This window comes from Chiloscyllium plagiosum, chromosome 6, assembly GCF_004010195.1.
Source record: "Chiloscyllium plagiosum isolate BGI_BamShark_2017 chromosome 6, ASM401019v2, whole genome shotgun sequence".
NCBI lineage: Eukaryota > Metazoa > Chordata > Chondrichthyes > Orectolobiformes > Hemiscylliidae > Chiloscyllium > Chiloscyllium plagiosum.
The window spans coordinates 72,840,444-72,861,688 of NC_057715.1; the positions used below are offsets into that span (position 1 = coordinate 72,840,444).

Here is a 21,245-nt window from a genome sequence, read left to right on the forward strand (position 1 = left end):
TACTCTTAGCTACCTTCTCCCCAACCTCCCCCCCCCCCCCCCCCCCATTTATCTCTCCACCCCGGATGCTTCCTGCCTCATTCCTGATGAAGGGCTTTTGCCTGAAACGTTGATTTTCCTGCTCCTTGGATGCTGCTTGACCTGTGCTTTTGCACCACCACTCTAATCTTGACTCTGATCTCCAGCATCTGTAGTCCTCACTTTCACCTAACATCCTGACATCAAGCAACTGTCTCAGAATAGCAAAGGACAAGTGCCTCAAGTAGGAGATGGTCCTAGAAAGTCCAGTATAATTGCTAACCCTGTTTTCAAGCCCATGGCCAACTTTCATGCCCTCCAGTAAGATCTGCCATTTAAATAGTTACATATTGGAAATGATTGATGTACATATGAACATAGGAGAAAGTGAAGACTGCAGATGCTGGAGATCAGAGCTGAAAATGTATTGCTGGAAAAGTGCAGCAGATCAGGCAGCATCCAAGGAGCAGGAGAATCGACGTTTCTGGCATGAGCCCGAAGATGGGCTCCATTCCTGAAGAAGAGCTCATGCCCGAAACATCGATTCTCCTGCTCCTTGGATGCTGCCTGACCTGCTGCGCTTTTCCAGCAACACATTTTAAGTACATATGAACATGAAAAGTATGAACTCAGTCCTTTGAGTTTGTTCTGTCATTCTGTAAGATCATTACTTTTTGTTAACCCTAATAACCTTTCAACACCCTGCTTTATTAAGAATCTATCTACCTCTACCTTAAAAATATTCAAAGATACTGCTTCTGCCACCTTCTGACAAACAGGTTTCCATAGACTCAAGACCTGATTCTACCATCAGAGGAAACATCCTCTCCACATTCACCCTGTTAAGACCCTTAGGATTTATATTCCAGTTAGATCATCCTTATTTCCTCAACTCAAGCAGGTATAAACTTTGCTTGTCTAACCTTCTTCCGAAGATAGACTATGTTTGTATCTGCTTGAGCTTAAAGGAGTAAGAAGTGACTTGCTTGAAACATATTAGAGCCTGAAGGGCCTTGATAAGTGGATGTGGAGAAGTTAATTCTGCTTTTGGAAGACTCTTTCAAAGTAAGAGTTGCCCATTTAACATGAATGAGAACTTTTTCTCACAACAGCTAGTGAGTCTTTTCTCAAACGCATGAGTCTTTGAATACTTTTAATGGCAGAGATGAATACATTCTTGATAAGTGAAAGGTTATCAAGAATGAGCATGAATTTGTTGTAATCAGATTAGCTATGATCACATTAAATGGGTGAACAGGACTTATACACTTAACGGTAAGGACCCGGGGCATGTTGCTGAACAGAGACCTTGGGGTTCAGGTTCATAGTTCCTTGAAAGTGGAGTTGCAGGTAAATAGGATAGTGAAGAAGGGATTTGGTATTCTTTATAGGACAGAGCATTCAGTATAGGAGTTGGGGGGGGGGGGGGGGTTCGTGTGGCTGTACAGGACATTGGTTAGGCAACTTTTGTAATATTGTATGCAATTCTTGTCTCCCTTCTATCAGAAGGATGTTGTGAAACCTGAAAAGGTTCAGAAAAGATTTACAAGGATGTTGCCAGGGTTGAAGGATTTGACCTACAGGGAGAGGCTAAATAGGCTGGGGTTGTTTTCCCTGGTGCCTCAAGCTGAGGGGTGACCTCATAGAGGTTTAGAAAACCATGAGGGGCATGGATAGGGTAAATAGACAAGGTCTTTTCACTGTGGTGGGGGGAGTCCAGAACTAGAGGGCATAGGTTTAGGGTAAGAGGGAAAATATTTGAAAGGGACCTGAGGGATAACATTTTCATGCAGAGGGTGAAAATTCTAATTCTAATGTACTGTTCTAATGCATAGAATCCACTAAGTACCCTAAGCCAGCAGTCTCCAGATTTAAAATTAAAAAGTCACAATTTCACGTTAACTATTTGAGCACTTTTCCCACCAACATCTTTACATCATTAATTTAGTTTATTTTCAATTCTGTCCACAAAGGGTGGCCGTCTGCTCATCAGGAAATTAATTGCTGAAAAATTGATGATTCCATGGAATGAAATTCAGTTGGCAAGGACAACGAAAGGAAAGCCATATCTGGCAAATCCAGTCCTTACCACAATCCCAAATTTTAATTTCAACATTTCTCACCACGGAGATTACGCTGTTCTGGCAGCTGAACCTAATCTGCAGGTTGGTGTAGATATTGTGAAGACTGATTTTCCAGGTAAGGAAACTTAAAATTATTATCTAATCTAAAAGTTAGTTTATTCTGGGTGTCATGGTAAATTTGTGTGGCAGAACAAAATATTCTTCATATTCTTTGGCCCTGTAATAAAGCATCATATACAACAAAGGGTCTGGTGATAGCCACTCCTGTTTTGTCACCTTGGTATCTCTTCTCAAACAAGAATCTCTTCCATTCCTCTGTAACATGTGCTGTACTCTTCACCATATTTGAGTTCCAGTATTGGATAGATTTGACTTCTGATCCATACACAATCTGGAAGAATAAATTCTAGTTTTTCATTCACATACACTCAGACCTCATTATCCATTGATTTCCTGTCCATGTACTCATGAGGTCAGCCTCCGACCCCATCTTGAATTTTTTTAGAAGCTTAGAGCTGCACCAAAAAGATTTGAATGGCTTTCAAAAGATGTATTCCTCTGTGCACATATCCCAAGCCATCTGAGTGTGTCCCATTGTCTTGTCCAGGTCTATGCGTGCTCAGTCTCAGAAACATTGTGTAGTCTTTATAATTCACTTAAAAATGCAGAAGAGGAAACCAACAAGTGTCTGCCAAATACCTGAAAAATCAAAAAGACAAAACAAAAAAATTGCTAACATTAGTGCAAAAAGTAGAAACCTGAGTTGAACAGTGGCTTAATTGGAACAGTGGTCAGAAAGCTGTAGGGGGTGAACAAGTCAACCATTCATTCAATCACGTCTAAAGCAAAATAGACTTTGCAAATGTAGCCTTTAGTGATCAGAGAATGCAGATATAACACAGAGTAAGAGACAAAGCTACGTTAAGCTTGTGGATAGAGGACATGGATCAGAAAAATGTTTTTGACTTTGCATCAATTCAAACTCAGTGTGTGAAACTGCACAACGTGTTCAACGTGAACATGGGCAGTGAGGGACATCCACTAGCAAAGGAGCCAGCAGAGTATGGCTTGAGAACGACAAGAAATGTTTCTTGTTGCATAATGTGAACTTATGATGAGATACAACATCAGTACCCCATAGGGCTTCGAAGGATTATCCAGAGCAGTTACAAAAACTTTAAAAAAAGGGTGCAGACACAAACAAGCCTTTAATGCCCACAAGTGACACTATGGTAGAAACATATGCTAACACAAACAAACGTACACTGAAGAGAAAAGGGCTTCGTAATTCAAGGTTGCCTGACCGTCATGATATGTAGCCACGCTGCTGGCTGTATGGTGAAGCCCCATGCTCCTTTACTATTTCATCAATCCTCATGCTTTACATGGGAAAGGATACATGCATTTTACAAATGAAATGGATGGTGTGCTGGCTGTGCTTTTGTATTGGTTCCATAAAAACTTCATAAAGGAGGTTCATAAATATCTACAAGAGAAGGGAATGGAGTTCAAGGTGACCTTTTGGGTAATGCTCCAGGCCTGCTTTTGGGCATGTTTGTTAGGCCACGCATTCTCATTCTGCCCTTGATGAATGAAAATGTTGGAAAGATTATAACATTGCTGCCTGCTTGACCAACGTAAAGGAATCTCATGATGAACTGACACCAGCCATGGTTAATGCTTACTTGTACAAGATATGGCCTGAGGTTATGGATGACTTCATGGGATTTCTGCCCATATCAATAGAAATCTTCCACATTGTTAATCTGGCTCATGAAGTTCAAAAAGGATTTTCAACGAAGTGGGTGAAAAGATTGTGGAGTTTTTTTGGGAAAAGCAAAAGAATTAACAGAAGGTTTGGAAGAATTAGTAGGAACTGAGTCTAAGGAATCATCTCAAGGTTGTAATCCCCATCTGAATGCTCGGAAAGATGGAAGTCATGAGTATCAAAAGCATTGATGGATTTATTGTTTACATACAATCTCTTTCAAGCATAGCATTTGAGTCAAAGGGGCATTGAAAATACTATGATTCCTTATGCAAAACATTATAATTAAATAAAAAGACATCATTGTGTTGTGATTGTAATGGCGTTATCCCAGTGGCTCTCATACAATGAGTGCTCTGATTTGAGCTGTTAATCTCATCTAATCAGGGAGTCCTAGCTGACAGAGACAAGCAGGAGTGCTTCACTGTGCCTCACACCTGCACACACACACCATGGGTGCTGGGGAAATAATAAGCACTACCTCACTTAGGCGGTAGTGTGGGGGTTAACAAAAAAAAAAGAAAAAATAAAATAAATAGGGGAATCCTTTCCTATAAAAAAGAAAAAAAAAGAAACAAGCAGGCGTGCTAGATGTTCTGTTCACTTTTTAGAGCTAGCTCCTAGGGAGCTGGATCGGTGTCAATGACTCTCCACATGTAAATAAAGGATGACTTGGTGACGGATACCTGCCTCTGTGCAGTTATTTCACATAACATCCCATAATGATATTCTTTACAAAAGGCAAGGTAGCTGCAAAGAAATCAGATTTAGCTGTCTTACCACTATCTACACAACAGAACAATCATCGTTAGTGACCCATACTCTCCATTTCTACTTAATTGCCTCTCAACTCATCTTTCTCAGTATTAGCTCCATGAAAGACGTACTTATGATAGTTTTTTTGTATTGTTTTATTTGTTAGTATAAATTCTTTCTAAACATTTTAATGTGTTAAATAATGCACGTTAATGCTTTTAGAACATTGTAGGGCACATTTATCTTTATTTGAAGTATGTTGTTGAGTGTATAGGAGATGCCTTAGTGATATTCATTATTTGGGGCAGTCTGTTCCTCTATTCCTCTCTGGCACACGCTCGGTGAAACAGTGATGGGGACAGATTTTCTCTGTGCGTTAATTCCAGTAAATGTACCACAAAGAAGGTTGTCACTAGCACCTGGGAGAAACATTTTATGCACGGCTACCAAAATGTAATTTATTATAATGGAAGATGATGGCAGTTCTATAGTGATTTATTTTACTTGTATAAGAGATGGTATGGTGATCCACAAAGTTTGTTTACGTAGAAAACAAACATGTTTTAAAAATATATCCCTGAATTTTTTTTTGCCAGAATTGCATTTGCAATGTCTGTTAATTTTCTTTGTAAACTGAGTTCTAGTTGGTAATGATAAATAATTACTGAAATTTCAAAACATTTTGTCAGAATAATATTTTTGAGCAGTATTGATCATGCTGGTTGAGTTCTAAAGGATGTTGCTGCTAGACAGGGTCTGCAGTAGGTGGTGCAGGACCCAACAAAATAAACCATACTTTACAACATCCTCACCAATCACCAATCTGTCCATGCCAGTGTTGGTAAGAGTGACAACTGCACAGTCCTTGTGGAGATGAAGTTCCACCTCCACATTGATAACGCGTTATGTAATGTTGTGTGGCATTATCATTGTGCTATATGGGATAGATTTCAAACAGATTTAGCAATTCCAGACTAGGTGTCCAGGAGGCACTTTGGACCATTAAGAGCCAAAGAATCATACTCCCAACACAATCTGCAACATCATGGCCCGGCATAATCCGTATCCTACTATTACCAACAAGCCCAGGGGATCAACCCCAGTTCAGTGGAGAGTGCAGAAGGTCGTACCAGGCCTACCTAAAAATGAGGTGTCAGCCAGGTGAAGTCAGATGACTACTTAACTGTCAAACAGCACACGCAGCAAGTGATAGAACTAAACAATCCCAGAACCAATGGATCAGATCTAGATCCTGCAGTCCAACCACATCGAGGCATGAATGGTATTGAATGATGAAACAATTCCATGGAGTTGTCTGTACAAATATCCCAGTCTGTCATGGTGGGGGAACTCAGCACCTCAGCGCAAAACAGAAAGCTAAAGCATTTGCAACAATATTTAACTGAGTGGATGACCCATCTTGGCCTTCTCCTGAAGTCCTCAGCATCATAGATACCAGTCTCCAGGCAATTCGACTCACTCCACATGATATTAAGAAACAGTTGGAGGACACTGAACGTTGCAAAGAGAATGGGCCTGACAATATTCCAGCAATAGTACTGAAGACCCATGCTCCAGAACCTGCCATACCCCTATCCATTATAGCTACAACACTGGTATCTACTCTATTTGGAAAATAGCCCAGATATGTCCCGTATATAAAAGGCAGAACAAATCCAACCTCGCTGATTACTGCCCCATCTGTCTCCTCTCAATCGTCAGTAAAGTGATGGAAGGTGTCATCACAGTGCTATCAAGCAGCACTTGCTCAGCAATGACCTGCTCATTGATTCCCAGTTTGGCTTCCACCAGGATTACATGGCTTCTGATCTCATTACCATCATGGTTCAAGCATGGACCATATGTCGGAGTGGCAGAGGGGAGATGAGAATGATTGCATCTTCATCAAAACTGCATTTGTCTGAGGGTCAAGGACCCTTAGCAAACTGGAAGTGTTTGGAATCAGATGAACACTCTGCTGGTTGGACTTCTAGTTGGAACATAGGAAAGTGGTTCTGCTTTCTGAAAGTCAATCATTTCAGTCCCAGGATAACTCAGGAATTCCTCAGGATAGTGCCCTAGGCCCAACCGTCTTCAGCTGCTTCATCAATGACCATCCCTCCATCATAAGGCTAGCAGTAGGGATGTTCACTGATGATCGCACAATATTCACAATTTACTAGTCCTCAGATACTGAAATAGTCCATTTCCAAATACAAGAACTGGACAGTATCCAGGCTTGGGCTAAACAGTGGCAAGCAACATTTATGCCACATAAATCCCAAGCAATGACCATCTCCAATAAAAAGACAATCTAGCCATCATCTCTTGACTTTAATGCTAATACTATCACCGAATCCCCCACTATCTCTAACAAATTCCGAGAAGTTGTCATTGACCAGAAGCTGAACATGATTAGCCACTAGGCTAGAAAAGCAAGTCAGAGGCTACTGTAGCTCACCTCCTGCAAGACACAAGTGAAGAGAATGATAGAACACTCCTTATTTACTTGGATGAGTGCAGCTGTAAAAATACTCAAGAAGCTTGACAGCATCCAATGCAAAATAGCCAGCTTGATTGGCACCACAACCGCAATCATTTACTCCCTCCACTACTGATGGTCACCAACAGTGTGTGCCATCTATAAGATGCATTGCAGAAATTCACCAAAGATCCTTAGCCAGCACCTTGTAAACAGCACAGCTACTACAATCTAGAAAGAAAAGGGCAATGGATTATTGGGAAGAACACCTACATGCAAGTTCCCTTCTAAACCAGTTGCAATCCCAATTTGACAATACGTTACAGTAACATCATTGTCACTGGGTAAAAATCCTGGAAATTCCGCGCCCCCCCCCCCCCCCCCCCCGTAAGGGCATGGTTGGTCTATCTACAGCACATGGACTACAGCGGTTCAAGAGGGTAGCTTAGCATCACCTTCTCAAGGGCATCTATGAATGGGCAATAAATGTTGGCTGTACCACTGATACTCATGTCCCACGAGTCAATAAAAAACAAGTATTTCATCCAGGCAGTTTTTCAAGGTTTAATGTTAGGCCAGAATTTGCAGTCAAAAATAACAACTTAATTGTGTTTGTGTAAATGATAGAAAAACAGCAAGTGTGGAACTGATACAGGGTTAATTGCTGAGATCCATGGTTGACCTTTGTTGGCTATCATGCAGTTGCTGTATTTGCAAGTTGAATTCAAAATAAATCTACTGCAAATAGTTTGCACTAGTACGCACAAGAGCAAATAACCTTGCAACAAGGTGATGACTATTAATGGCTATTTAATTTTTTTGAAATTAAAAATCAACTTTTGTATGTACGAGATTAACAGGTCATCCACATTTGTGACGGCAATGTCTGCGTGCTCAAGCAACCACAGGCCCAAAATTGGACATTCTAAATTGATCCACAGATGGAGCAAGCGGGCCTGCCAGAAAATTGGCCAAACTAAATTAAACTGCAGCAGCAGTAACTGTTGCCCACAGACACCAGTGGAAACCATGGTCGAAGAAGTCACAAAGGTTAGGGGGAGCCAGTTACAACCAATCCAAGGGTTGTGTTTTGGAGAAGTATCAATTAGACTTTCTGACACCTTGACCTCCAGCCATTGCCTGATTATGTGCACTTTGAACCCCATTTATGACTCATGGGCCAAAGGCCACAGAGCATTCTGAAAGGGCCAGGAGAGGTGGCTTAAAATCACACGTTTAAAAAAAATCCCAAAATTGCTGGTTTGGGAGCTTATGTGGAGAGAAATCAGAGTTAATGTTTCAGGCCTAGTGACCCTTCTACTGAACTGATGAGATCTAGGAGAAAGGTGGTATACATGCTGAAGATGGGATGGGAGAGGGGGAAGGAGTAAATGATAAGTGGAGATAGAGCCCCAGAGAGAGAAAAACAGTCAGACTGACAAAAGGATGGTTAAAGATCAGTCTGGGGGAATGAATAGCAACTGTAGTGAATATTAGTAGCTGACAATCAGTTCTGTATGGTAGCAGTCCATGTGATATCAAGGCCTGCTGTGTGGGGCTTGGGGTAGTGGCAGGGCCTCAAGGACTAAAATTGCTGAACTCGATATGGAGTCCAGAAGGCTATAGAGTTCCCAAGCGGAAAATGAGGTGTTATTCTTCCAGCTTGCGTTGAACTTCGCTGGGGCACTGCAGCCAGCCTGAGATAGATGTTGGCTGGAGGACAAGGTGGTGTCTTGATGGCAGGTGTGTTTGGGGCCTTGGATGGTGAGGAGTGAGGAGGAAAATGTGCAGGTATTATGCCTTTTGTGATTGCAAGGAAAGGAGCTGTGGAGACACATGGGAATAAAGGAGGAATAGACCAGGGTGTCCTGGGGGGAATAGTCCCTGTGGAAAGCTGACAGGGGAGGGGAGGGGAACGTGTGTCTGGTGGAGGCATCCCTCTGGAGGTGGTGGAAATGGTGGCTAATGATCCTCTGAGTGTGGATGCTGATGGCATGGTAGGTGAGAATAAGGAGGAGCCTATCGCTGTTGTGGGAGGGAAGAAAGAGGATAAGGACTGAAGTGCGGACGGACTGAAGTGCGGAAAGTGAGGAATTACATTTGCCTCCCTCCAGTTCTCAGGTACCACTCTGGAGAGCGAGGATGCAAAGATCTTCACAAGCGATCAAGTATGGCACAGTTCCGAGTGGAGGAGGTACTTGGATGGGAGCTGGAATAGGATTGGAACAAGGAATGTTCCACGAACTCCACAGTGAGACAGGCATAACTGGGACCCATGACTTTAACCTGAAGAAAGTGAGAGGAGTTGAAAGGGAACTTTTTCGCTTGTTCAGAGTGAGGATGAGCTTGATCAAGTGGAGGAGGATGGGGACGGTTCAGGCCTGCTTTCCAAGAAGGAGCAGAGAGCATAAAACCATACATCTAGAAGCTGCCCCTCAGCGAAAACTCGAAGCAAGACTCGTGGCAGAAGACCATATGGCAATTCGAAAAGACCCAGGAGAAGATCCGCCCTGACCTGCAAGACTCAGACTTGTGGAAGAGAGCCAGCCCTTGGCAGAGAGGAAGGAGATTTGCTCAAACTCATGGATTGTTGCAGGTAATATCTTTTCACAGATGTTTAGAGCTAGATAGAGAATAAATATTGTGGGAATTTGGAAAATGCTCACATGATGTTTATGATAAAGAAAATTTTATTCATAAAATTGAGTTGAAAAGCAGGTTGAATTCTGTGTCCTGACGAGCACATTGGTAAAGTAGTTTTAATCCATAAGTTTGTTGAAGTGTTCAAAGCACAGACCGCATTGATGTCCCTTTGATTCTTCGATTTTAGTGTTCGTATAACCTCCAAGTTGAACCCCACCCACCTTGAACTCCTGGATATCCAGCCTGAGTTTAAATTAAGAGGGCAGCTGCCTCACCTAATGGCCAGGATTCAAGTGGGTGAAAGAGGCTGCAGGAGTGTGATCAGTGATTTGGCTAGAAACCAAATGTTTGCCACGTGAGGAGTACAAGCTGCCAGAGATAATACAGGGTCTGGGACCCATGGAAAAGGAAATCTAGCATAGGCTAATATGGGTCAAGGACCTGAAAAAAACAGAAGCAAGGAAGCTAAGTCCAAGGTTAGAGGGGACACAAGGTGGTGAAAAGTCAGATATTGGAGTCAGGACCTGTGAGGATAGAGAGAACCTTGAGGAGAGGGCCCATGAAGTAAGAGATAGTGAAACAAGTCAGAGAGTCTGTATTGTAGAGAAGCCAGAAAGCAGCTAATGTAGGGTTAAGGACCAAATAGAGAGAGTGAGTAAGCAATAAATTAAGGAAACAATAGGAGAAATAGCAGTGTGTCCTGAGTGGAGGAGGTACTTGGTACCTAAATGAGAAGTGGCCTAGATGGGTTGCCAATTGCAGTGAGTAAATATCAGGGATCCAGGACCCTAGGGGAGAAATGCGGGGAGTTGGCACGGAAAGCTGAAGGGAAGCATGCTTTAAACCTCAGCAAGGCTATAAAGCAGCTGAAAGGTAGAGAATGGGAGACTGTGAAGCAAATCCTGATGAACTGGAGAAGGTGAAGCAGGAACTGAAGAAAATTAGAGTCACAGCAGTAGAGTAGGAGCAGAGGAACGAGGCAAACATAGTACACTTGGGACAGTCTCAGACCCAATGTGATAGAACGTACCAGGAGGCACCTCATGTGGTCAGTGATTGGGACAGAGCCCAAGAGATTGTGAACGGGCTGACCAAGAAATGCAAGCAAGACCCAGGTTGTGCTCAGAGTCCTGCGCAAAGAAAACAGAGCCCGTGCTGCAGGCCATTTGAAATGCCAGCCTGAGAATGAAAACTTTAAGTCCCAACTTACTGTTCAAAAGAGAATGATATGTGCAATTGGGACAATGGATTGAGATTGGGACACTGATTATGGGATAGACTGGGAGGAAATGGAAGAACAAACCTGTTGATAGGCCGAGAGTGATGAAGATGGGGACACCCACCTCCCTTTCCAGAGGGAGCAGATCCTTCAGCTCCCCCAGGATCTTACCCTTCTCCGATGAAGCCACTGACCACAACCTGTCGGGATGGCCAGGACAATAATTCATTTATTAAAAACATTGTTTCCGGTGGCACAATTCGCGGAGATAGCAGAAAAAAACCCTCCAATTGAGCCCATGTTTCTCGACAGCACCTGCCAACAAAGGTTCTCCATGGGATTGACAATGTCAAGGAGATAAAATTAATTTTAATGTGCCTGATCTCCCTGTTCCATTCTGCCTTACCCAATCCTCAGCATGTGGGAAGAGGGGAGCTGCAAACTATCAAAACAGCAATCCTACCTGCTGAAGGATACAATAGCATAGGTCCTCTGCTGGGATAAATAAGTGTAGGCAGTAAAAGGGAGAGGACACAGCAGCATTTATCAGGCACCTGTGGACACAGGACTCTTTGATGACTTAGATTGGACTGTGATGACACTATGAAACAGGGCAAATCGCACCTGAATATTTGTCTCACGTACCACTAAGGTAGTAAGGAAAGCCTGCAAAAATTTTGATCCCCCAGATAACACACACACAGAACAGTGGGTGATCGGGAGAATGGGCCAGGCTTGAGGGAAAGAGATTCATAGCACCCTAAATCAGGCTGAGGAAAACTACAACCAGTCAGAAATCCAAACCTAGTCCTGTGTGCAGGAATAAAGGGGGACCGAAACAAGGGGAGTTTTGTTTTAATCAGACCCATATACTTTAATCCTGCAGTGCGGGATAGGGATGGAGGTCTGATGCAGCAGCTGCCACCACAAGGGAAATGCTACAAATGTGAGAGCGCAGGCCACTTCACAAGGACTGCAGGGTACCCAGACGGTTAGTGCCACCAGAGGAGCCAACCTCATGATTCTGGCCAATGCAACAGGACAGACTAGAGAGACAAGCAGCAGCTAGTTTGTTGAGGTTGATCAAATTGAGTGGAGGAAATCTGATTCTTTGCACCCCCGGTTCACTAGTAAGAAAATTCTTCCGAACGGAGTCAGTGGACACCTACAGGAGGAGACAGATGATACCTATTGAATTTAAACTCTGAGACATAGCCTGCCGTCACCCAGCAGTGTTGGTTAATCTCCATTGAGACACTGAGCGCCTTTTGGGCTTGGACCTTATGAGGACTCTATCTTTTGACCGGCCAATTTTTGTATTTGGCAAATGCCCAAGCTCGATGAGGCCCCAGCAGGGAATGTTACAGACACGAACACCCAGAGAATTAGTATTATGTGGAGTTGTGGATTAGACTCACCAACATGACTGAGGAACCAGCAGAACAGGCAATTCTCACAGAGCACAAGAGTGTATTCGCCAGTCACAAACCTGACTGCAATCGTACAGAGGGTGAAGTAGTGATAGACAGACTGGACACAGCCACAAATACAATATGGTTTCCCCAGGGCAGAGGGGGAGATGGCCATGGTCATTAGCAGATTGTTAAAACAAGGAATCCTACATATATACCAATAACTCACTCATGTGGCTGGTTACAAAATTGGATGGCTGTTGATGGCTCACTATCGCGAACGGGGACGAAAACAAAACTGCCCTAATCACAACACCAGCAATAGCAACGAGCCATGAAACCATGATGATGCAGCCCCATCGACGTAATATTTCACCATACTGGACATTAGTAAGGGATTTTGGTCCTTACTGCCAATATAAATTTGCCTTCATATTTCAAGGCCAGCAATATGCGTGGGCCTGCTTGCTGCAGGAGTTCCATCAACATTTCATGAGAGCCTCACTAAAGGACTAGAGAGGTTTTCCCAACTGGAATGCTTGGTACAGAATGCAGACAATCCTCCTGCAGGCAGAGACAAAGACCAAACATTGGACACTGTTAAAAGAACTGTTAACAATCCTCACCAGCCTAGGACTGAAAGTTAACTCCAGAAGGCACAAATCATGAGGTCCCAGGTCTCATACTGGGAAACTGCGATAGCTTGGGGGAAACATGAAATAGAAGAGAAAAGCATCGAGGTCATAACCTGTTTGCCCCTCCCAGGATGTGAGCTCATTTGTATTCCTTTCTGTGCTTATTGGGATACTGACAGAACCACATCGATGGTTTTGCACTAAAGCTGTCCCATTCCCCCACTTCCTCAAGCGGAATGCGCCATGAGAATGGAATGAACAGCACACGGATGCTGTTGCTGAATTAAAACAGGGCCCAGTATTGCAGGTACCTTATCCAGAACTTCTCCTTGTCTTGGAAGTTGCAGCCACACTTCTCCAAGAACAGCACAATAAACTCAGACCAGTAGCGTATGTCACCTTTACTCTTTCACCAGCAGAAGGCTCCTTTATGTATGAAAAGCATTGGCTAGCCATGTTCTGAGCGATACAACATTTTGCTGATGTTTTTAGCCTGAACCCCTCCTCCCCAGCTATTCTGATGGAGCACGTCCCCGTTCAACTTTTTCTGGATAGCAGGATTAAAGATGGTTTGATCAGCCAAAATCACATACTGCGCTGGACCCTAGTATTATAGGGTCACAATTTTACTGTCAAACATACCAAAGCACCTACCTTTCTGGCCGATAATTTGAGCGACAGAGGAGAAACCCTTGAGTGTTATGCAGTGGCAACAAATGTCCCTCAGGGACAACTTATTTGTGCCAAAACAAAAGGGGGAAGACCCAAGGGAACCTGGGGAGCAGAAGAGACACCCGGCAGAATGATATTTGTCGATGGATCCTCGATTATGGAGGGAAATGGACACTGAAAGGCAGGATGGAGAACCACGGAAGCGAACACCTAACAGAGTCAACCAAATGAGCACTCAGGCTGCTGAGCAAGCAACTGCAGCCGAAATGGTCAGCCACCCTGAAAAGTCTCCCCCACTAGCAGATATACACTCAGACATTTATTTCCCCATTAGCAGCGATACATCCAGACATCATGTATGTCTGCAATAGTTTAACTGACTTCCTTAAACTATGAGAAGTTAGAGGATTAGTCTTGGCAAACAGGAAACCATTATTGTTTGCATTCCTGCTTACATTTGTTCTCCAAACTGTCCAAGGCCACGAAAACACATAATTAAGGTTAGAGCCCACCACCGAACTTCCCCAACTAGGAACAGAAGGAAAGATGAATGAGCTAAGCAGGGTGCCCAGGAAGTAGAACCATGGCACACCCCCATTCCAGACCAAATAGACCCCATTGCTGTAAGCTAAATTAAGATAAAAGATCTGTTACAAGCTTAAAGCAGCGGTGCAGAGTTAAAGCAAGTACAGGAGGGAACTAACCCCACTTCATATGGCATGTGGGGAGGGCAAGTATTAAGGACAGATTTGTTCTCAAAGATGGATGGGATGTGGTACTGGCCTAGGACTGAAATCAAGTGATTTATTAATGCTACGATTTCTGGAGTCGTCAAGGGACAGAAACTACAACTGATAGAATTAGGAGATTGTGTACGTGACCAAAATGGGATAAGTCGTAAAACATTATGTCAAGAATAATATCACCTGCACCCAGACAAGTGTGCCAGTAAAAGAGAGTTAAGGCATACTAGGCCAGTAATAGGGCCATGGAGTGACCTTCAAAGAGAAAACTTCCACCCTGTGAAGAGGGATATGAGCAGTATCCAGGCCATCGTGGACATTCTTGGCAAATGGGTAGAGTTGTTACCTACTCAAACACAAAATTTGTAACAGGAATCTTAATTCAGTAAGCTTTCACAGGATGCAGTTTTGCACCAGGGAATCCATTTCACATCTCATCTAATGCAGGCATTGAATATATTTGATGTTAGCTAAGAGTTCCACATTGGCGACCATCCTCAATCCTGTGGGACTGTGGAGAGGATGAATTGCAACTCAAAGGGAGGCTGCAAAAGATATTCCAGCAAAACAAACGCAATGGTGGACTGTAGTTTTACCCACAAAGAACTCACCTTCCAGTTCAATTGAATTCACTCCCTCGCTTTCCAATCACCAGACGGCCTATGAGAGGTATTGAACCCTTAACAGGACTGGACCTGTGAGAACCCAAGGTCGAAGCCCTCTGTCATAGTAATCTGTGAAATTCTATTGGAAAACATATAGCCACACACAAAGCCGCAGATATAAGAATTGTGAAAAGGAAAAGGTGGAGCAAGGTGTACTTTGGTGGGAAAGTGAACTGGTAGACATTGAGTTAGGGCAGTAGGTGATGTTACAAATTTTCCAGCCAGAAACATTCCTGTACCCCAGATATTCAAGTCCCTACTCGGTGCTGGACAAGTCTAGCCCATCTATCTGTGTGCTCACTTTTGCTAGATGCAGGAAAAACCGGGTGGTACCATATTAACCAGATAAATGCCTCCAGAGCAGCAGCTATCGATTCCACATGCCACATTGGGAAGTGGGAGAAGTGGACCCCAACCAGAGCCCTGATCCAGGCCCCAGACCAACTATTCATCCTGACCCAATCCAAATTCAGGATCCAGGCCAACCCTGGACATTATCTCTCCTGAGGCCCCAACCTCGGGAACTGAACCACAGCTGACTCCACTAATTCTGGTCAGAAGAGGCAGGTCTTAGCTCGCAGCAGCCCTGAAGTGAAACGGATGGTTAGAGACAGTCCACCCAAGTAAACATCCTATGTGACGCTCTAGCCCAGAGACAGAGACAACCCTTTTATGAAGACAGTCATTCCAACACTCCCACTGAAGCATGATGGAGAGACATGTCCCTGGCAGCCAGAGCCCTCCCAATGGGGCAGGGGGTCCAATGCCCGCTCACACGCGCACTCACTCTCTTCTCCCCCCTAACCCCCTCTCTCATACACACAGTTCATTACATCCTAACCCTGGTGTTCCACTAATTAATACTATTGTAGGCCAAAGTTGGGCTATCTTCATCCTTTGGCCATTCTCAATATCTGATCAAAGGCCATTTTGTTTTTTTGGCCATGTTTCATCTCATCGAAATTTTAATCACCTGGACTTCTGACAGTGCCAATGCATTGACTGGTTCTGAGCTCCATTTTGGATTAACAAATGTCAAGCCTGAGGTGAGGTCAGAAGCACATGCAATTGACTAAGGAAAGGGGAATTGGAAGAATTCGATAAAAGCAAATTTTGGGAGGAGCCCAGTGCAGGATGAGACCAGACAGAGTTAGAAAACAAATCCCTGCAGATAGAGAAGTGTGGGGAGGTATCCAGACTTAGTCAGATATTAGAAAGGAGCGTAACAAATTCCACCTTAATCCCCTGTCCAGGATGACAACACACAGCCTGTTGGACTGCATCGTTGGCTGGATTGCCAGGATGCGATCATCAGGAGTGCTAATTAGGCAAGACTACACATAGCTCTGAGTAGTTTGCCCTGCCAAAGGCAGGCAAATATGAGAATAAATCTTGTGCATCCATTGTACAAATCTATGATGTGTGCATGTAACAACCAGCAGCTTGTGTATAAGAGGACAACTGGGAGCTTAGATTGTTGCTAGCTGAGTGCAGTCACCACAGCTGACTGTTGGGTTTTTTCCACAAAATGATGCACAGAAGTGGGTTGTTTGGCTATCGGCCCGGAGAAAGGGCTATAAATTCAGATCATAAGAGGAAATATGTCCTGTATGAAACTAGAAATGGGCTAAAACTAGTCAGAAGTGCACCCTTGCACGTATGTTTGAGGACTCCCCCAGAGCCACAAAATGGGGTCGTTTTAATACAAACAGGCAAAACCCTATAGACAACATACACCACGAATTAGTACTGATGCTGTTAGATATAATCCGAACCTAGCTGCCCTTCCCAGTTTCAGAATTCATATTTGTATTTGATCCATTGGCTATTAAGTTGGAAAACAGGGATTGATACTGAAGAGGCCAGCAGAGCATAGTAAAAGATATGCTGAATGATTTGACAACAGCTTATCAAGCAGGAGTGTCCATGGTCAGTACCCTTGTTTTGGCTAATTTGGATAATTCAGACTTTAAACCCAGCAAGTTAAACAGACTAGTCTAGACAGCAAGATGCTGAAGGGAGAATAAAAGAAAATCAGACAGACCAACACCTGGTGACAGTGCTCGAAGGGCACGGCAGGTCCATAAACAAGTTCATCCAGACTGAAATAGATGATGACGGTACACAGCAGAATTTATGGTCCGTGGATGATTAAACAATTACGGGAGAACCTCAAGCAGGCTAAGCTAGGACTACCAGCAGATGGAGCACTTGTTCTGTGCGAAGAGACACGCCAATATTTCAAATCGTGAATTACAGCAATTGACACTGGTTTGACAGTGATTGTAGGGATATGGTACTGAGCATCTGGATTATAACACCCAAATCAAAATGGGTTACAAGTCTTTGAGGTGGAAAATATCAGCATTATCTGAGAGGGAATACAGTTAGGATACAACAGCTGTACACTGTTGAGAAAGAGGGATGGCTTGTAGGGACCACTCTGGATAAATGTCAGCAGACAAAAGAAGTAATAGTGTACCTATACCCCATTTATTCACGTGAATGTTCCTTGTGTGGTTTCTAGATAAATACTGTTCTAAATTGGACTTGTACACGGAAATCACCAGAGTAGAGTATGGGGCAAGTTAGAATACTGCACCACAACTTCGCGGAACATTGCCAATTTTGGACCCTCACATGTAGTATCCAAAACACCATGTTTTGTATTAGGCTAAACAGGGCAGCCAGGGTAGGCCTAATTGAGTGCACAGACATCCACAGGAGAAGTGAGATCTTTGTTGATGTCAGTGATGGGGATAATTGGGAGAAGTATGACAGTGGTATTTAACTCCTACCAGAAAGATTGCAGCAGATCTGGACATAATTGGTAAATGCACATAAAGCCTTTGCTACTATTATTTAGAAGACAGAGGAAATTTAAAAAGGGATCAGGGAAATCAAAGTGTCTAATTGGTGGGATGACTTCTGGGAATAGGACTTGAATGTGCAGATAACCCCATGAGTATGTCTCCTATCACACTTCACTGTGCTGTCCATCCTGTTTTCATTGATCTTTCTTACCATTCTCACAGTTTAATTCTTCTGCTGGGAGAAGGATCTCATCCAAAAACTAACTGTGCTGCTACAGTGGAAGCCAAGAAACTAATTAACTCAGACTGTGTCGCGAAAAGGATTATATAAATTGTTGCGCTGTGAATTTTACTTGATCAGGTGTTGCTAACTGCAAAAGAGGCTTAAGAGTGAGCTCGTATACGTGAATGATTAATTGTCAATTTATATATTAAGTTATTTGTATATAGTACTGTTAAGCTTATTGATACAATTGAGAAACAGAGTTAATATTTTGGGTATTGCTGTCTATGTACAATGGAGAACCCAGATTCTTGGGGAATTGAGCTATCCATCTGATACTTGATATGTGCCTGCACAAGAACATGGTCTGAGTCTTTGATCCCAGTTTTGTGAGACGTTTCAGGTGATCAAGAGGAAGGACTGTGGCCAAGCAACCATGATCCAAAATTGAACGTTCTAAATTGACCCACAATGCAAGAAATTGGCCTGACAGAAAATTAGCCCAGCAAATCAAATTAAACAGTAGCGAGCTACTATCTGCTACAGACAACAGCGGAAACCAAAGGCAAAGAGGTCATAAAGATTCAGGGAGATACAGTTACAACTAGCCCAAGGGTTGTGTGTTGGAAAAGTGCTGATTAGACTTTCTGGTACCTTGATTTCCAGCCATTGCCCAAGTATATGCACTTTTCGCCTCCCTGGCATGGCAACAGTAAAGGGTGTTGGCGTGACCCCTTTGGCTGCCTTGAACCCAACTCATGACCCCAGTAGCCAAAGGCCACAGAACATTCAGAAAGGGCTGGGACAAAGAGACACAAAAACACACTCCTGGAAGCCAGCCCCTCAGTGAAGACTTGCAGCAACCCAAGACCCTGGAAAGATCCACCCTGACCTGCAAGGCTCAGCTTATTGGAAGAAAGCCAGCCCTATGTTGAAGAGAAAGGAGATTCCAATGGCTCAACTCAAATATATGGATCATTGTGAGTAATATCCTTTCTTAGATAGATAGAGCTAGATAGAGAATAAATATTGTGGAAATCGGGGAAATGTTCACATGGTGTTTCAATAAGGAGTATTTTCTTGATAAAATCATGTTGAAAGACAAGCTGAATTCTCTGTCCCTTGGTCCACTTCACTGGGTAAAGTATTATTAGTGCATAAACTGGTTGAAGTGTACATAGAATGGACAACATCTGCAAACGATACCTCAACCAGGATCAAAGTTGATGAGTAGGAAATTATTACTGCTGACTGCAATCCCTGGGGACAAGTAGTTATGAAGAGCAGAAAAACACCGGATAAAAGCAATGACCAATCATGGAAAAGTGGGCCCAGCGGGAGGAATGTGCTTAGCTAAAACTTGGATCAACTCTATTCATAAGGTTATACTGGACAAATGAATGGGGCTGAAGTTGATAATTCCCCAGTCTCTGATGGTCAGTATTCCAGAGTGTTGAAGGAGGTGGTGTTCTGGACTAGGCCAGACCACTCAAAACATTCTTAAGCAGGCAGCCCAGGCCATAACTTTGCAATTTGTTTCAGTAAGTGTACAGTGAAAATTACCTGGAGTAAGTTAGTGAGGTTGACTACCAGGTTTTAAAACAGACAAACATTTATTCACAAGATTACACAACAAAATGCAAAGAACAGAATAAAGAACCCTACAGAACTCAGTCTATCCAAACGTGACTTAATTACGCTGTTCTGATTATACACAACAGTCCCAATCAGCAAACCCCCTTAAAAAAATCAGTAAAAATGGACCAAATACTTACAGGTTGAAGTTCGAAGGACAGAAGCAGAGAGAGAGAGTTTCGCAGCCTTTTTCCACACAGCTGAACTCCCAATTAGTTCAGGCTGAGCTGTTCAGCTAGAGAGCTGACCGCTCCCCTTTCACTATAGAGGTCCCATGTAAAACATGACCACTTTGGCCTGAAATCTGATCTGTTTACATTTAAACAAAGGGCTCTCAACAACCTTTCTCATCTCTGTACTAAACTAGTCACCTCGGAGATGGGACAGTTTTATGACCCCTCTGAAGAAAATCAAGGGCACTATATCTTTGAGAAAAGGAACAGCGTTTAGAAAAAAGGGGATCAGCTTTGTGACACCTCCCCCTCCTTAAAAAAAATGAACCATTAATATCAAAATATGGCTTCATTTTTAAAACCCTACAAAAACAAACTGATTAGTAGTCTAAAACACACATATACACTGTACTAATTATAAACATGCAAACATGCACAACCACATGCTGCGAATTCAGGCCGTGCCACACCCGCCACTGAACGCGCCTCTATCTCATTCGAGCCTCGATAACGCACCAGCAATCACGTTTTCGTGACCTGCCACATGCACAATTGTCAAATCGAATGACTGCAACAACAAGCTCAATCTGGCATTTTTGTCCTTAAATTTTTCGACAAATGTCAATGGGTTATGATCAGTGTATACGATTATCTCAGATGCATTGCTGGTAATGTAGATTAGATTACCTACAGTTTGGAAACAGATCCTTTGGCCCAGCAAGTCCACACCGACCCTCCAAAGAGTAACCCATCAGACCCATTCCCCTACCCTATATTTACCCCTGACTTGGCAATTTAGTTTGGCCAATTCACCTGACCTGCGCATCTTTTGGATTGTGGGAGGAAACTCATGCAGACACAGGAAGAATGTGCACACTCCACATAGACAGTTGCCTGAGGTGGGAATCAAACCCAGGTCCCTAGTGCAGTGAGGCTGTAGTGCTAACCACTGAGTCACGGTGCTGCCCTTAACAGTCACTAATATAAACACTGAAATGTTGTAATGCCAACATCAAGCTTAAAGTCTCTTTCTTCACCATATTTCTGTTGATGAACGTTCAATGTCCTGGAAAAATACCCAATGGGTCTTGCCATCCCCTTGTCATCCTCCTGCAGGAGCACTACACCAACACCCACATCACTGGCATCGATAGCCACATTGAAAGGCTTTGTGTAATCCAGGGTGGCTAATGCTAGGGCAGTGGTTAACACAGTTTTTAGGCTTTTTGACAGTCTGCTGTCCACTGAAATTTCTTGCCCTTTTTTTAACAATTCGGTGAGTGGAGCAGCCACACTGCTAAAGT

The 21,245-nt window shown here is 43.3% G+C and overlaps 1 protein-coding gene across 2 annotated transcripts in view; it reads left to right on the forward strand.

Annotated features, from left to right (window-relative positions):
* Nucleotides 1-21,245, forward strand: part of aasdhppt (aminoadipate-semialdehyde dehydrogenase-phosphopantetheinyl transferase) — an 84,146-nt gene that overhangs the window by 854 nt on the left and 62,047 nt on the right. For both annotated transcript variants that reach the window (XM_043691827.1, XM_043691826.1), the window contains exon 2: nucleotides 1,992-2,217. In XM_043691827.1, coding sequence (XP_043547762.1) covers nucleotides 1,992-2,217 — 226 coding nt within the window. The remainder of the gene's footprint in view (nucleotides 1-1,991; nucleotides 2,218-21,245) is intronic.